General features: G+C 38.9%; 1 protein-coding gene and 1 long non-coding RNA gene across 2 annotated transcripts in view; one reads left to right on the top strand and one right to left on the bottom strand.

Annotated features, from left to right (window-relative positions):
• The window catches only part of Znf239 (zinc finger protein 239), a 30,896-nt gene extending 20,859 nt beyond the window's left edge, over positions 1-10,037 (top strand). Inside the window, 5 exon segments of the mRNA XM_027947870.2 lie at positions 8,198-8,261; positions 8,263-8,290; positions 8,292-8,346; positions 8,349-8,474; positions 8,477-10,037. Of these exon segments, the coding sequence (XP_027803671.2) occupies positions 8,198-8,261; positions 8,263-8,290; positions 8,292-8,346; positions 8,349-8,474; positions 8,477-9,666 (1,463 nt within the window). The 3' untranslated portion in view covers positions 9,667-10,037.
• The window catches only part of LOC139705439 (uncharacterized), a 45,120-nt gene that overhangs the window by 12,928 nt on the left and 14,539 nt on the right, over positions 1-17,653 (bottom strand). The window contains exon 2 of the long non-coding RNA XR_011707338.1: positions 7,791-7,886. This is a non-coding gene — a long non-coding RNA (uncharacterized lncRNA). The remainder of the gene's footprint in view (positions 1-7,790; positions 7,887-17,653) is intronic.

The raw sequence follows: 17,653 nt of genomic DNA on the forward strand, positions 1-17,653 counted from the left end.
GGATCGAACCCGGGCCGCAGGCATGCCAGAAGAGTGCGCTACCGCTTGAGCCACATCCCCAGCCCAAGGATACAGCTTTTTGATCTTACCTCCCCTAGCATTCTTATTCTCCCAATAATGTACGTTAGTCTTTCAGTAACTAATGCTTACATTGCTTTTTACATTGGACTTATGGGTCATTTTAGAGTTAAGTAGTATGTATTATGATTATGATTCCTTTTTTTTCACAACTCTAGCTAATACTTGCTTCTCTTCCCCCCCCCCCCCCACCTCCACCAGTGCTAGGGCTTGAACTCAGGACCTTGCTTATGCTAGGCAGGCAAGCAGTGTGCCACTGAACTATATCTATACTCCTAGCCCTTATAAAAATTTTTGAGACAGGCTCTCATTAAATTGAGACTTGCAATTGTGATGCCTTAGCCTCCCAAACTGCTGGAATTATGGGTGTGCACCATTATGTGTGGGTAATACTTGAATTAAAATATATATCTATCTATCTTATTTCGGGGGATTTTGATTCCATATTGCTATTGTAGAGTCTGGGTTATTTTTTTATATGTTAACTGTAGATGCAACCTAATTATGTATTTTATTGACTTATTTGCTTGCTGCAATTCTATCATACATCTTCTTTTCCTTTTTCTTTTTTACCATACGATTTATTTTTATTTTTTTTAGTCATACATGACAGCAGAATGTATTTTGACATATAATACATACATGGAATGTATATACATCAATCATATTGTCTATTCTATTCTGCTGCCCTTCCTATCCTCCCTACTCCTCCCTTCCTCTCCCATCCTTTCTCTCTATCCAATCTAATGTGACACACTTTTTTTTTCTCATCACAACATCATATATGTATTCTATATAACAATGAGGTTCTCCTTCCATCTTCCGTGCAACTCCCCTTCTCCCTCTTTTTCCCTCCCACCTCTCTTCCCTATTTAGTCTTCTTCTCATGCTCTTCCTCCCTATCCCATTTTGAGTCACCCTTATATCAGAGAAGACATTGGTCATTTGTTTTTTAGGGATTGGCTAACTTCACTTAGCATAATCTGCTCTAATGCCATCCATTTGCCTGCAGATGCCATGATCTGGTTATTTTTTAGTACTGAGTAATATTCCATTGTGTATAAATGCCACATTTTTTTAATCCATTCGTCTATTGAAGGGCATCTAGGTTGGTTCCACTGTCTTGCTATTGTGAATTGTGCTGCTATGAACATCGATGTAGCAGTGTCCCTGTAGCATGCTCTTTTTAGGTCTTTAGGGAATAGACCAAGAAGGGGAAGAGCTGGGTCAAATGGTGGCTCCATTCCCAGCTTTCCAAGGAATCTCCATACTGCTTTCCAAATTGGCTGCACCAATTTGCAGTCCCACCAGCAATGTATGAGTGTACCTCCCCGCCCCCATCCTCACCAGCACTTATTGTTGTTTGACTTCATAATGGCTGCCATTCTTATTGGAGTGAGATGGTATCTTAGAGTAGTTTTAATTTGCATTTCTCTGATTGCTAGAGATGGTGAGCATTTTTTCATGTATTTGTTGATTGATTGTATATCCTCTTCTGAGAAGTTTCTGTTCAAGTCCTTGGCCCATTTGTTGATTGGGTTATTTGCTTTTTTGTTTTTTAACTTTTTGAGTTCTTTGTATACTCTAGAGATTAGAGCTTTATCTGATGTTTGAAGGGTAAAAATTTGTTCCCAGGATGTAGGCTCCCTATTCACCTCACATATTATTTCTCTTGCTGAGAAAAAAACGTTTTAGTTTGAATTCGTCCCATTTGTTGATTCTTGCACAGCCCTGAGCATGCACCTATTTTATTTATTTATTTATTTTTTAGAATTTTAATATTTATTTTTTAGTTTACGGTGGACACAACATCTTTGTTTGTATGTGGTGCCGAGCATCGAACCTGGGCGGCATGCATGCCAGGCGAGCACGCTACCGCTTGAGCCACATCCCCAGCCCAATGCACCTATTTTAGATTCCCAGGAATATACAGCAACTTTTCCAAGCTTCTATAGACATCTTGATATGGAACTTTTAATCCTTTTGATTAGTTTATTGCTGGATTCAGCTGTGAACCATTCCTTTAAATGTGAAGTTAAATGCCTACAGTTGTTCTTGATGATCAACCATGGGGAATAGGTTTTTTTTTTTTTTTTTTTTTTTTTTACTTGGTGAGTTCTGAGTCAGGTCAAATACAGGCATCCTTGCAAATAGGGTTTCCAAGGAAACCACAGGACAGATGAAATAATGACAATTTCTGGGAATGAGGAATTGAAAGAGTTCCATCTCTGTTCTGTTCACTCCAGTGGCTGCTAGAGTCAGGAATGGGACTAGAGCAAACTTAAATGCCACAAAGTTGTAGTTCTTTCTGAAATTCAGTTGCATTTTGTGAATAAATATTCCCTGGATTTCCACAAACTTCCAGAGTTCTAAAAAAGTTTTTTTGCTAGTCTTATTGTTACTTTTATGGGGGAGTTTTGGAGATCCATACTCTGTCATTTTTACTATCTTGCCATTATCTTTGTAAGCACTTCTGTGATGTCTCCTTAAATTTATAGTACACATAACCTTTGATTCAGCGATCTAATGTTAGAAGTTTATTCTTCATATATGGTCCTGTTTGAGTAAAAATCCTGGGTGGAGGATACTCATTGTTGGAATGTTTGTAGTCACCAAAACCTGGGAAATACCTCAGTGTCATTTGCAAGGGAATATATCACACATGACAGATACTCCAGCCTCCAGACAGAATATACTTCATCTGTGATAAAACACGAGAACTTGTCCAGATAAAAGAGCAAGTTGAGGGCTGGGGTTGTGGTTCAGCAGTAGAGCACTCGTCTCGCACGTGCAAGGTCCTGGGTTCGATCCTCAACACCACATAAAAATAAATAAATAAATAAAGGTATGGTGTCCAACTACAACTACAAAAAAAAAAGTATTAAAAAAGAACAAGTTGAAAACAGTGCGTGAAATGTTCAGTACACTTTACTTCAGAAGTTATTTTGAAGTTAATAAGACTCCTGTGGCACAAGAGTCAATAAATGGGCTTGACTAAAACTAAAAAGCTTCTTCTCAACAAAAGAAACAATCTGTGAGGTGAATAGAGAGCCTACATCTTGGGAGCAAATTTTTACCCCTCACACATCAGATAGAGCACTAATCTCTAGGGTATATAAAGAACTCATATGCAACAAAATGAAATTGAACCCCTTTCTCTCACCATGCACAAAAGTCAACTCAAAATGGATCAAGGAACTAGGAATCAGACCAGAGACTCTGTGTCTAATAGAAGATAAAGTTGGCCCTAATCTTCATCACGTGGGGGCAGGCCCCAAATTTCTTAATAAGACACCCATTTATTAATTCTTGGTTTTAATTCTTATACTATAGGAGTCTTATTAAGAAATTTTTGTTGTATATGGATTTCCAGTTCTCCCGGCACCATTTGTTGAAGATGCTATCCTTTCTCCATTGCATGGTTTTAGCACCTTGGTCTAATGTAAGGTAGTTGTAATTTTGTGGATTTGTCTCTGTGTCCTCTATTTTGTTCTTTTCCTTAATTAAAAAAAAAAAAAAAACTGCAGTCCATCTCTGAATGTTTCAGTAATTGAATTATTTCTTATCTGAAAAATTATCTCTTGGGCTGTGGTTGTGGCTCAGCGGCAGAGCGCTCGCCTAGTATGTGCAAGGCCCTAGGTTAGATCCTCAGCACCACATAAAAATAAATAAATTAAATAAAGGTATTGTGTCCAACTATAACTAACTAACTAACTAACTAAATATTTTTTAAAAATATCTCTTTTCCTTCTATTGGATTGACTGTGTATAGAATTGTTTTTAAATGTTTTTTTTTTAGTTGTCAATGGACCTTTAATTAATTAATTTATTTATTTATATATGGTGCTGAGAATTGAATCTAGTGCCTCACACATTTGGCAAGTGCTCTGTCACTGAGCTAAGACCCCAGCCCATAGAATTTTTATTGCACAATCACTTTTTCTCCAGATTTTGTTTAATGTCCATATAATTCATATTTTTTGCACATAGTCTGGCTTTCCTATTTGGTTGCTTTTAGCATTTTGGGGGTTTTATGGGGTTTTTATTATTTTGTTTGTTTCTCATCCTTGGATTGAACCCATGTGTGCTCTACGACTGAACTATATCCCCAGACCTTTTAATTTTTTTAAATTTTGAGACAGGGTCTCCCTAAAGTTGCTTAGGCTGCTCTCAAGCCTGTGATCTTCCTGCTTCAGCTTCCTGAGTTGCTGGGATTGCAAGCATGTGCCACCATGCCCAGCTTTTTGTTTTGTTTTGGGTTTGTTGTTGTTTTGATTGGCCTTGTTATTCCTGAGGTTTTATAAGGCTGTGCCTAAAAATTATGGGTCTTTTCACATACCATTTTAACAACGGCTCTGAATCTTGATTTCTGAGGGGAGAAATTTTTTGTTCTCTCTTTGATAATTTTCTCTGACTTTATTAGCCATTACTGCCCTCATAATACTAGTAGGAAATGGGCCTTTACTTTTATCTTTCTTCTAGGAGAATCCCTCAATCTTCCAGCTTAGCCATATTTTCTTTTTCGCCATTTCCCCCACGTAGATTGTAGGCCTTAAAATAAGATAGCCTGACACTTATCTGTGATACAGGTCACTTAAGCTTTTTCAGCATGAATTTCCTCATGTGCAGAATGAGTATCCTACTAGTTCTTGTAACATAAAATTATGCAGCCAATACTTGAATGCTTTAGTTGGGAACAGCAGGTATTACTTATGATTAATCATTTTTTAGAAGAATTATGATTTATTTTTCATAGCAGTATGTTTATATTATTCAGTTGTGTTTAAATATGATATCCTCTGATTTCTCTGGTATTTTAATTATGTACCTTTAAAATCGTATTTCCTCTGTTCACTGTTTCTTGAGTTTGTGCCTCTTAGTAGTTTTTTTTTAGTCCGCTTATATATATTTTTTAATTGACTCCTTATATATTTTTTCAAAAGTCTTGTATTCCCAGTATGATGGTATACTGTGCATCCTCAGCCAATGCTCTACCACTGTGGCACATGTGTGTTCTACTTTAGGGATTCCTCTGCTGGTTGGGCTTGGGAGAATCTAATGAAAATTTAGATGGTGGATGGTAGAAGCCACTTTTAAAGGCCACCCCTTTGTTCCAGTAAGTTACTTGGGCAAGTCCTGTTTTTCCAGCTCAAGCTCTGGGCTATCTTGCTTTCTCCCGAAGTCTGCTTCAGAGGTTACCATAAGGCTATCCTGGGCACATATGGAGTCAGTTGCTTCTTTTTGTACCTTAATTGGTCATGTCATTGTGTAGATTCAACAATAACCCAACCTCTGCTTCTCTCTTCAGCCCAAGTAATACTATTAGGAGCCTTCTGGCTGGCTGATCATGTTTCTTGAGACTTTATATGGGGTCCCTGCTGTTAGTCACCAAAATTTCAGGTTTTGTGGGCAAGAGGAGAGTTGGGAGAGTGGTGCTACTAATGACAACATGTGCATTTGGAATGCTTAACTTGAATTAATAAGCCTGTCTTGCTTTATATTGTTGATTCTGAGTCTGATTTTAAATTTCTAGGACTTTTTGAGAATCCCTTACCTCCAAATTCTTCTCCTATACATGATTTGAGCTGTGTACTTTTTTCTTTAATTTTCCCATCATTCCTAATCTGTTTTCCATCATCTAGGAGTTCCTCAACATTTCTATTCTAATAGCAATCTAATATATTTACACTGTGTTTTAATGTTTTTTTGTAGTTATAGATGGACAACGTCCCTTTATTTTGTTTCACTTTTATGTGGTGCTAAGGATTGAACCACATGCTAGGCAAGTGCTCTGTCACTGAGCTACAGCCTCAGTCCGACATTGTGTTTTAACTAGCATGCATACCAGTAAGTAAACTCTGTATTCTGAGCGCAATTCTCTTAGGATTCTAGACCCATGTAGCTCTCTGGTCCTGGACAGCTATAACAACACCCCACCAGCACCACAAATTAAACAAGTCAAATTTTAAGTTTGTTATCTGTTCTCCTTCCCCACTTCAACCTTTTCCCCTTTCACTTCCTATCCATTATAGCACCAACACACCAGTCACTCAGACAGGGAACCTGGAGAGCATGCTTAGTGTCTCTTTCCCCTAGGCTTCTAGGTTTTGTTTTTTATCACATGATTTAGAATGAATTTCTCTCTGTCTCTCCACAACAGTCACCCTTACTATTTTTCTTATGAATTGCTATAGCAACTGTCTATCTAAAGTCCTGCTTTCCAGTGGTGTTTAAAATCACAGTTATTTCACCCTAAATGTAAATCCTTTATAGGTTTCAGTTAATGCTAGGTTTGGTTGGAAGAACTCAGTGTCAGACATCAAGCCCTTTGCTCTGCCTCCTGCTTTGTGTGTGTATGTGTATGAGAGAGAGAGAGAGAGGGGGGAGAGAAAGAAAAAATGAATTGGGTATGAAGCTCTGGGACCTTGTATGTGCTAGGCATGTCCTCTTCCACTGAGCTACACCCTCCAGTCCCACTGTTTCCTTTGTTTTTATCTGCTTTACAATAAGCTACTTTTAGTTTTTCCAAACACATATTTTCTCTCCATATTTCACTTTTTTTTTTTTTTTTTGTACCAAGGATTGAAGCCAGGGGTGCTTAACCACTGAGCAACATCCCCAGCTTTTTTTTTTTTAATTTTGAGACAGGGTCTTTTGTTTTTTAATTTTTTATTCTTTTTAGTTATACATCGCAATAGAATGTATTTTGACTTGTCATACATACATGGAGTGTAACTTCCCATTTTTGTGGTTGTGCATGATGTAGAGTTACTGGTCATGTATTCATACATGAACATACGAAAGTTATGTACAATTCATTCTACTGTCTTTCCCATTCCCCTCTCCCCTGCCTCGCGTCCCCCCCCCCCCCCCCCGCTCCAATCTAGTGAACCTCCCTCCCCTCCTCCAGCCTATTGTGAGTCAGCATCCACATATCAGAGAGAACATTCAACCTTTGATTTTTGGGGATTGGTTTATTTCACTTAGCATGATAGTTTCCAGTTCCATCCATTTACTGGCAAATGCCATAATTTCATTCTTTAAGGCTGAGTAATATTCCATTGTGTATATGTATCACATTTTCTTTATCCATTCATCTGTTGAAGGGCACCTAGGTTGGTTTCATAGCTTAGCTATTGTGAATTGAGTTGCTGTAAACATTGGTATAGCTGTATCGCTGTAGTATGCTGATTTTTAAGTCCTTTGGGTATAAACTGAGGAGTGGGATAACTGGGTCAGATGGTGGTTTCATTCCAGGTTTTCTGAGGAATCTCTAAACTGCTTTCCAGAGTGATTGCACCAATTTGCAGTCCCACCAGCAATGTATGAGTGTACCTTTTCTCCCACATCCTCACCAATGTTTATTGTTACTTGTATTTTTGATAATTGCCATTCCAACTGGAATGAGTTGAAATCTCAGTGCAGTTTTATTTTGCATTTCTGTAATTACGAGACATGTTGAACATTATTTCATGTATTTATTGACCGATCATTTTTCTTCTTCTGTAAAGTGTTGAGACAGAGTCTTGCTAATTTGGTTAGAGCCTCAGCCTCCCAAGCCACTAGGGACATTTCACTTTTTCCCCCCTTTGGCCATCATATTCTCTGAGAAATCTTTCCAAGGCCCCAAGATTTGGGTTGATTTCCCCTATTTTGTGCTCCCATTGCTAGTTGTGCATGTATTATGTTGTATATACATCTGTACCACTTACCTTGGTATTATTGTTGTTGATATATTTGTCTTTCATCCCAGGAAGCTCTAGCTTGCTAAGCAGAAGGATTTCTATTTTCTTGTATCCCCAACACCTCTGAAAGTAGAGTATCAATAAAATAAGAATTTGTTAAAACTAAAATACAGTAAAATGAAATGTTATTTGTGGGAAAAAAGGGTATAGGATTCAGTAACCTCTTCAGGATTATTGGCCTTGTTTTAGATCAGAAAGGGAATGTCTGACTTCTGAACTCAAGGCTTTTTCTCCTGACATTAATCCAAGGACATGACTAGAAAGACAAGCTGAACTTTCTCCTAGTTACAAAGTCTTCAGGCCTTAGCTACTCCTGTTCTGCTCTCTTGAAATTTACCCTTGGTTCTTATCACTAAATTCTTCTTGTTCCCTAGGAGACATGAATGAAAGTTCTGTGGAAAACCAAGAGAAAGAACTTCAGGATCTGTTATGGCATCTACTGGCTAATTTTGAAAGAGATGACAATATAATACCTGGAATCTGGATTACATTATAAATCCTTAAAGAGAAGTACATGGGGATCCTGAGATATTTCTCTGTGTCAAAAGTGGAGAGAAGCATCTTGTCATAGTTACAGAAACAGGAATAGTGTGGTTACTCTTCAAAGTGATGATTTCAGAAACATTGCAAGTGAAATATATTTGTCTTTGAAATTCCAAGCCAAATGGCCACACAAGACTCCCCTGTGAAATTCTGTAAGAAAGAACTTCAGGATCCTCAGGAGAGCAGAGATCTCTTTGTAACTGAAGAAAACACTGAGAGAAAAGTAATAAGAGGGGAAAATCTTTCGATGAACCGTTGTTCAGAAAACCTTCAAGTTAAACTTGTGTCTGATGTAACAGAACTGGAGTCACCATTGTTTGGTCATGAGGCAAATTGCCAGAGTAGACAGTTGGAGGGTTCTTTGGGTCCCTTTGACGGTAACTGTAAAGATATTTATAGATGGAGATCACAGTTGGTTAGCTGTAGTCATCAGAGAGCTCACACAGAGGAACAACCCTGTAACCATAATGACTGTGGGAAAATACCAATTACCAGCCCAGATGTTCACCCCTCTGAAAAAATCCATACTGCAGACAAACAGTGCAAATGTGGTGGGTGTGGCAAGGGCTTCAGTCAGAACTCAGAAATACCACTTCATCAGAGAGACCACACAGAAGGAAAACCCTACAAATGTGAGCAGTGTGGGAAGGGCTTCACCAGGAGCTCTAGTCTGCTGATCCATCAAGCAGTCCACACGGATGAGAAACCTTATAAGTGTGACAAGTGTGGGAAGGGCTTCACCAGGAGCTCTAGTCTGCTTATCCATCACGCAGTCCATACGGGTGAGAAACCTTATAAATGTGACAAGTGTGGGAAGGGCTTCAGTCAGAGCTCCAAACTGCACATCCACCAGCGAGTCCATACTGGGGAGAAACCCTATGAGTGTGGGGAATGTGGGATGAGCTTCAGTCAGCGCTCAAACCTGCACATCCACCAGCGAGTCCACACAGGAGAGAGGCCCTACAAGTGTGGAGAGTGTGGGAAGGGCTTTAGCCAGAGCTCAAACCTTCACATTCACCGGTGCATCCACACAGGAGAGAAGCCTTACCAGTGCTATGAGTGTGGGAAGGGCTTCAGCCAGAGCTCAGACCTTCGCATCCATCTCAGGGTCCATACTGGGGAGAAGCCCTATCACTGCGGCAAGTGTGGGAAAGGGTTTAGCCAGAGTTCCAAGCTCCTCATCCACCAGAGAGTGCATACTGGAGAGAAGCCCTATGAGTGCAGCAAATGTGGAAAGGGCTTCAGCCAGAGCTCCAACCTTCACATCCACCAGCGAGTTCACAGGAAAGATCCCCATTAAGTGACATGAACCTGTTCAGGCTTTTGAGTACTTGTACTATAAAGACTCATATATTTTTAGTGTAACTCTTACTGTATCTCATGAAGGAGATAGATAGTAAGGTTATTCATATATGTTCCCTCACTGAAAAATCATTCATCCATTTAAAGTATTTAAGTATCAAGCACTGTGTTATGGTATACAATGAGTGGACTATTATTCTGGTTGATGACAGAGTGAAAACATCTGTGCTGTGCAATTTAGCAGTGTTATTAGAACTATGTATCCTATCCAGAATTTTTAACTGCAAGAACTTTATGTTTATCCAAGCAGGGCATGTTTTTCTTTGTTCACATTCTCTTGAGAAATTAGACTTATTGTTTCTCTTCAAATTATGTGCCTTATGTTTTTCATATTTCCTGTAGGTTCTACGTAGCCCTCTCTAAAATTCAAGAGCAGGGATCAAGTTACTAATGGAAATGGAAAATGGTATAGCCCTTTGGAAAACAATTTGGCTGTTCCTATAAAGTGAGACAAACTTATCACCTGGCATGGCAATTCCACTTCTAGAGGTTTATTTTAAGAATAGTGAAAATTAATGTTCACCCATAGCCTTTACATGAAAGTTCATTGCAAGTTTATAACAGGTGTAATAGAGTGAAAACAACCTAAGTGTCCATCAGAAGATGAAAAAGCAAAACAAACCAGAGATCCATATAATGAATACTTTTTTCATAGTAAAAAGAAACTGCTGAGAAAACAACAGGGATGAATTGCAAAAGCATTATGCCAAGGGAAAGAATTCAGTCTCAAATTACTGCATAATGTATAGGAAATTCTAGAAAAGGCAAATCTGTAATGAGATAAAGCAGTTTAGTGGTTGTTCGTGGGGTAAGAGGTGACTGAAGTGGCATAAGGGATGGAAATTTTCTGTAACTGTCTGATCATTCAATTGGGATAACTCACTACTTTCAGACCAGCCTGAGGGATGGAAATTTTCTATATCAGATTTGACTACATGACTGCATTCACTGAATTGCTCGCATAAATGGGTGGATTTTATTGTTTATAAATTGTACCTCGATAAAACTAATTGACATAAACACACCAGTGCATATCACCTTGACATCAAAACACTGGTTTCACAATCTCTCCTTAGGCAATGTTGGCAGTTTGTTCTACTATTGAAAACTGGAGTTTTAAACTCTGCTGTTAGATAGATACTAACCATGGGTTTCTTTGAACTCAAGGGAAAATTCTTCCCACATAATTTTTGTTCAGGTTTTCTTGGGTCACCAACTGATCTCTGATTTCCTGAGAACACTGGATCATTTATATGAATTTTCCTCCCACAGATCTGAGACAGCATGATTGTCAGGATTTCAAAAGACTCAGAATCTTTATTTGTAAAAGTCCTTTGGTCCTTTTCATCGTGAAAATTTACCACTTGCTCCTCATTTTAGGCAATCTGAACAGATGATCCTCTCTTTTCTCCAGAGAGAAAAGATTTTGTGGCAGGATTCTATTTTTTTTTTATTGCTTTGCTAGCAAAGGAGAAACACAGGGAACTCCTGTCCCAAAGGCTGTGATTCTCACAGGATTCTTTTTTTTTTTTTTAATATTTATTTTTTAGTTGTAGTTGGACACAGTACTTTTATTTTATTTATTTATTTTCATGTGATGCTAAGGATCGAACCCAGGGCCTCATACATGCTAGGCAAGCGCTCTACCACTGAGCCACAACCCCAGCCCTCGCAGGATTCTTAAGCTTTTTTCTGGAAGCTCTAACTCACAGTGCCATAGTCTGTTTTATGTTGCTAATAATCATACTACTAATTAGGTTATAAAGAAAAAAGGTTTACTTTGGCTCATGATTCTGATCCAAGGTCTAGGGATTATATCTAGTGAGGTTTTCTTGATGGCAGCAGAGGGCATCACATGGGAAGTGTTCACGGTCATTATGTCCTCCCTCTTATAAACCCACCAGTCTTCAATGATGGGGTTCCACCCTAATGATCTTACCTAAGTCCTAATCAATTCTCAAAGGCCCAACTACTAATCACCATAGTTGGGTTAAGTTTCCACCCTCTTAATACCTCACAATAGGGTTTTTGGAGGGGATAAGCCATTTCAAACCATACTGCACAAATAAAATTAAGCACCCATCTTTCCTAGACACTCTAGCCAGAGAAAGGTCCAATTTGTGTTTCTTCATTATTGTTTTATCTTTGTACTATAGAAGATTTCAAACAGTAGCAACAAGAAAAAACAATAAAATGTTGCTCCAGTTCCTACCATTTTAATATTCCACATCTGACCCCTTCTCACCACCTCTACCAGCACCACTGTAGTTACTGCTTTTGCTACAGTCATCTGTCGATTCCACTTTTGTCCCCTTTAGACTAATCACAAAGAAACTGGTGTTATCTTTTAAAAACCAAATATGTACAAAACTTGTTCAAAACTCCTTTAATGGCTTTTCATGACAAAGTAGAATCCAACTTCTGCAGTCTTTGTTCTGGGTCCTTCTCCCTAATCTTATTTTCAGGCATACTATCATTCTTTTCACTTCAACCATACTAGCCTTGTTCAAAATGTGTGAGGAGAACAGAAATCCTACACAGTGGCAAGCCTCTATGATAAAGGGGAAGTGGGGAAGGAGGAAAATAAGAGAAGGTTCCAAGGAAGCAAGGAGATTGAGAGCATCTACAGGAGAGGGATCAACCATATTAATTCTGCAGACAGCAGAAGGGTGAGCATGTTAAATTGTGGAGCAGGGGTTCAGATGGGGAGGAGGAAGAGGCATGCATGGTCATGTGAGGTGAAAAACCTCACTGGTGCTTGGAAGTCCCATCACTTCCTCCCAGCATTTATCTAAACATTCCCTAAGCAGAAATGTCAGTATTCCTCCCTTCTATTCCCTTCAGGTTACAGAGATAGCAGAACTGTTAGAAAGTAGAACTGAGATAAAAAGAAAAGTGGTCTCATCCTAGAATCAGATTATGAAGACTTTAGTGTTACTGTGCCTGGACTCTTGTAGTCCCACCCCCCCACACACCCTTTTGGTTTGTTTTTGGTTTTGGTACCAGGGATTGAACACAGGCATACTTAGCCACTGAGGCACATCCCCAACCTTTTTATTTTTTATTTTGAGACAAGGTGTCACTTAGTTGCTTAGGGCCTTGCTAAGTTGCTGAGGATGGCCTAGAACGCCTGCCTTGGCTTCCGAAGTCTCTGGGATTTAGAGTGGGCCACCACACCTGGCATTCCTTATCTTTTTTGACCATGTTTTAGCTGGCTCTAGGTGTTTAAATTGAGCTGCTGCAGTAGAAGCAGAGACACAGAAAAGACATTGCAGACTTAGCCTTAATCTTTTTCTCCATATCTGGGAGTCTGCTGACCTGTCAACCACCCAAAAAAGTTTGGGTTTTTTTTTTTTTTTAAAGTTTATTAGTGGGCTGAGGGTGGATAGCTTGATAGTAAGTAGTAGGATGCTTGTTTAGCATGTGGGAGGAGTTGGGGTTCAATACCCAGCACCCCCCAATTTTTTTTAAGTTCACTTAAGCAAATTGTAACTTGATTTTGGCTCCAGATACTAGAAAATGCTTCCACCCAGTTCAGGAGCATAATTTTTATGTATGTGGTGCAATAAGTGGCTTCAGGGCTCCCTAAAATTATACCCACTTATATTTGTATGATTTTTTCTAATTTTCCATTGTTATTCTGTGTTATTTAATCCTCACCAACTACCCTGTGAAATAGAAATTCTCATTATACAGATTTATGAGTTAAAAATACTTAGATGGCCACAAATCAGTGACCTGAGAAAGTTGATGGCTGGTAAAAATAGTAGCTAACACATGTAGTGCTCATGAAAATTAGGTACTGATGGCCATCATACTGCTGACATGACCTCTGAGGGAAGGACCATGATTATCCTCTGTTTAACAGTTGAAGAATCCAAAACACAGAGCGAGCAAGTTGCTCAAGTTCACACAACAGGTAAGAGGAAGGCCTGGCATTCTACTCCAATCGGCTGTCTCTAGAACCCACACTGAACCTCTAGTCTGTATGTGATGGGCTTCTAAGGCCTCAACTTGCATTCGAACTGAATCATGTTCCTTTGCTGTTAAAGATACCTTTAAGTTTTTAGAATAATTGGAAAAGAACAGTAACAGATCCTAGTTATAATTCTAACCCACCAAACACCATTGACATCCAGGCCAGATAACTCCTGCTCCTCCTCTAGCTCCCCCCACCTTTCTGCTCCTCGATATGTCCTCCTCCTTTTTAAAATGGATTCCTTTAGTAATAGAAATAAGGTCATTTTAGTTCATCTTGTCTGTAAACATGAATTTTCATACATTGGGTATGCTTTAAATGAAATACAAGTAACTGGTATGTTCCTCTCTTCCTTCTTTGAGGCTTATAGGATTTTATTTTTTGTTTTTTGCTTACCATTCCCACTAGCAAGTGGCCCATTCTCATTGGCACCAGGGGAGTTTTCAGTGGATCACTACTTTTTTTGTTGTTTCTCTCTTTTTTTTTTTTTTTTTAATTTTTATTTGTTATACATGACAGCAGAATACTCTTTGATTCATTGTACACAAATGGAGCACAATTTTTCACTTCTCTGGTTGTACACAAAGTAGAGTCACACCATCTGTGCAATCATACATGTACCTAGAGTAATGATGTCTGTCTCATTCCACCAGCTGGGCCACTCTTTTCTGTTGCTATATCTCAGTAACATGTCCACCATTTTGTGTGAGTGGATTTTTTTTTTTTTTAAGAATTTTTTTAATATTTATTTTTTAGTTTTCGGTGGACACAGCATCTTTGTTTGTATGTGGTGCTGAGGATCGAACCCGGGCCGCACGCATGCCAGGCGAGCGCGCTACCACTTGAGCCACATCCCCAACCCCGTGAGTGGATTTTTGGACTGACATTTTGTAATCTCTTGATACATAAGGTGATAACCAATCTAAAGGCAGAACTTTCTTCACCTTGGTAAGCATGTGTGTGCTTCCTCCTTAATGTAAATACTCTGTGTTAGCTTATGACTGTTGGTACCCAACCTCATTTGTGGACTGAGAGGTATACAATGTGGAATTTTAAGAACAAGAATGCTGGAGGTTGATCCCAACTACCACTAGCGAGCCCTGGCCCTGTGTGTCACCTTGGACAAGTTGCTTGAACCTTTCGTTTCTTAGTTTCATCTGTAATCTGAGGTTGTGATAGATAGTTCCTCTCCTCATAGTGTTGTAAGGATTGAGCCAACAGAAAGGATTTAAAACAGGCATGTTCCATAGTAGATGAGATATAAATATTATTGTTATTTCCAACTGAACCAAATGCAAGATGCTTGGTGTGCTGAGTAAGAAGGTCCCAAGGATGATAGAACATTGGCAAATGTATATATATAGACAACCTGTAAGGAATGATCTGAGAGAGCATCAGGTCTGCACTATTAGAAGAAATGTGATGTCACCCTGCAGGTCAGGGTCTGAGAACGTTTAACTGTTGGGAGGCAAAATCAGATAATTCTTTGGGAGAAAATATGTCCTGTGCATAGTAGGCTGTTAAGCAGCATTCCTGGCCTTTACCTGCCAGTAAAAAACCCCCTACATTAGTGTAAAAACCAAAAGTATCTCCAAAAATGTATGGGTTGGGTGAAGATTGTCCCTCATGAGAAGCCCTACATAGCCCTAACCAAACAATGTCTACATTTGAATCCTATCTAGGAATACAGGGATGAATTAGTTTTTACTTTATTGCACTATCACCACCTTAATGTTAATGATTTATTGAACACATGCTTTGTGCCAAGCCCTGTGTGTCTATATGTAAGTATATCTACGTGTATATGTGTATGAGTTTATGTATTTTGTTTTCCTTCTGTACCCATGGAGTATTGGTTTCAGGATTTCCCCATCCCCTAAAGATAACCAAGCCACAGATGTCAAGTCCCTTTATAAGGTGTATAGTATTTGAATGTAACCTATGTACGTTCTCTGTATCCTTTGAATCTGAATAATTTATAATACATAATGCAGTGTAGGTACCATTGTGTATTTAGGAGGCAATGACAAGAATAAAAAGTCTGTATATATTCAATACAGACGCAATTTTTTTCAAATAGTTTTGATCCATAGTTGGTTAAATCCATGGATGTGGAGCTTATAGATGTGGAGTATATATGGCAGAGAAAGAATATATGGTATTTGGTGAATCCCAGAAAGATGAAGAATTTCTACCACCATTGACAAATAACATTTTTCATTGAAGCCAAGATCCTGAACAAACAGGAGTGAGAATGAACACTACTCACAATACCTCTTGTCCATGGAATCTCTCATACCAACTCACTGCCACAGTAGAAAAATCAATAAGTATTTGTGAATAAATGAAAACTGTATGATACTATGAAGACTTTAGATTAAAAAGCACTTTACTGTAATGTGGCCTTCTCTAAGGGAAAGGCAGTGTTATCTCTTGTGGGCAGTCCCCATGGCAGCAATGGGAAAAGATGATTGCTGTTGGTTAAGTATAGAGACAGATGTGTTTATTTTTTCTTCCAAAGTGCTCACATTGCATTTCAGTAGGTATGTATTCAGGTATACAGGAGTCACATATGTAACAAAATGGCCATGCCAAACTCAAATGGTTTTGGAAGGCCAGTGGTTGTGTCTCAAAAGTAATCCTTCAATGGGGCTGGAGCTGTATGTAGTTCAGTGGCAGAATGCTTGCCTAGCACATGTGAGGCACTGGGTTTGATCATCAGCACCACATAAAAATAAATAAAATAATGGCATGCTGTCCATCTACAACTACAAAAAAAATTTTTTAAACTAATCCTTCAAAAACTGTGGAGAGATAAGTGGAAAATAAAACATTTTAGTTGACGTTAAAAACAAGCACACAAATAATGGAGAAGTTCAACCAGGGAGCACAGATTGTGTTTCTGAGAGCCTGCAGCAAGGATAGCCATCCACCTTGAAGACCCAAATCTTCAAGACATTCCTGCCTGCATGTAGTTTATCTTTAGGTTGAATCTGGCAGTGTTTTTATCTATTTCTATTATAGGGAAGATTTTTATCTTTGGCACACCTTCTTTTTTAGTCTTAATTTCTTTATTATGTTTCCTCTCTTTTAAGCACAGGAGGAAACCTCATTAGGAGCAGGAAAATCTTCCCTTCTGGGCTCGCTCTTTTCTCAATTTGATTCCACACACTGTATCTTGTACTCACAATTCTTTTTCTAACTCCATTGCCTGTTAATGTTCACCATTCATCTAACTCCCTGTTTTGTCCTTTCAGAGTTTTTATTAGGATGTGAAGAGCTTTCTGGAGATCTTCATTTATATAATCAAATGAGGCCATTTTCACATGGATCCCAGGAGAGAGCTGTTCTGAGGGACCCTCTTTGTTGGCAGTTTCTGTATGTGAGCTGGTGTAGGGGCAAGTGAGATTTTCTTTCTTTCTTTGGTTTTTATATAATACGTATAACAATTCTCTGAGCCTTGGTGCATAAATTAGGGACTTGACATAATATAGGGGAAAATATATGAGTGAAGATATAGGTTTGGCTGCAGAATTTATGAGTCTGAAATTCAAGAGAGGTGCTATGATTCAGATCTGGAATATCCTCTAAAGGCTCATATTTGAAGACTTGGTCCCCTATGCAGCAACGTTCAGAGGTGGGCCTCTTGGGACATGATTGACTCATGAAGGCTCTGATCACATTTGTGGATTAATCCATTGATGGGTTCATAATTGAATGGACTGTTGGGAGTGATGGAAACTATAGAAGGTGAGGCCTAGCTGAAGGAAATAGATTACTAGGGCATGCCTGGAAGGGTATATCTTGTCTTGGCCCCTTTTCTCTGCTTCGTGAACACCATAAGGTGAGCAGCCTCCTTCACCATATGTTTCCATAGCCATGATGTTCTGCCTTTCTTCAAACCCAAAGCAGTGGAACCAACTGACCATGGGCTGAAAAACCTCTG

This window comes from Marmota flaviventris, chromosome 4 (genome assembly GCF_047511675.1).
Source record: "Marmota flaviventris isolate mMarFla1 chromosome 4, mMarFla1.hap1, whole genome shotgun sequence".
Taxonomy (NCBI): Eukaryota; Metazoa; Chordata; class Mammalia; order Rodentia; family Sciuridae; genus Marmota; species Marmota flaviventris.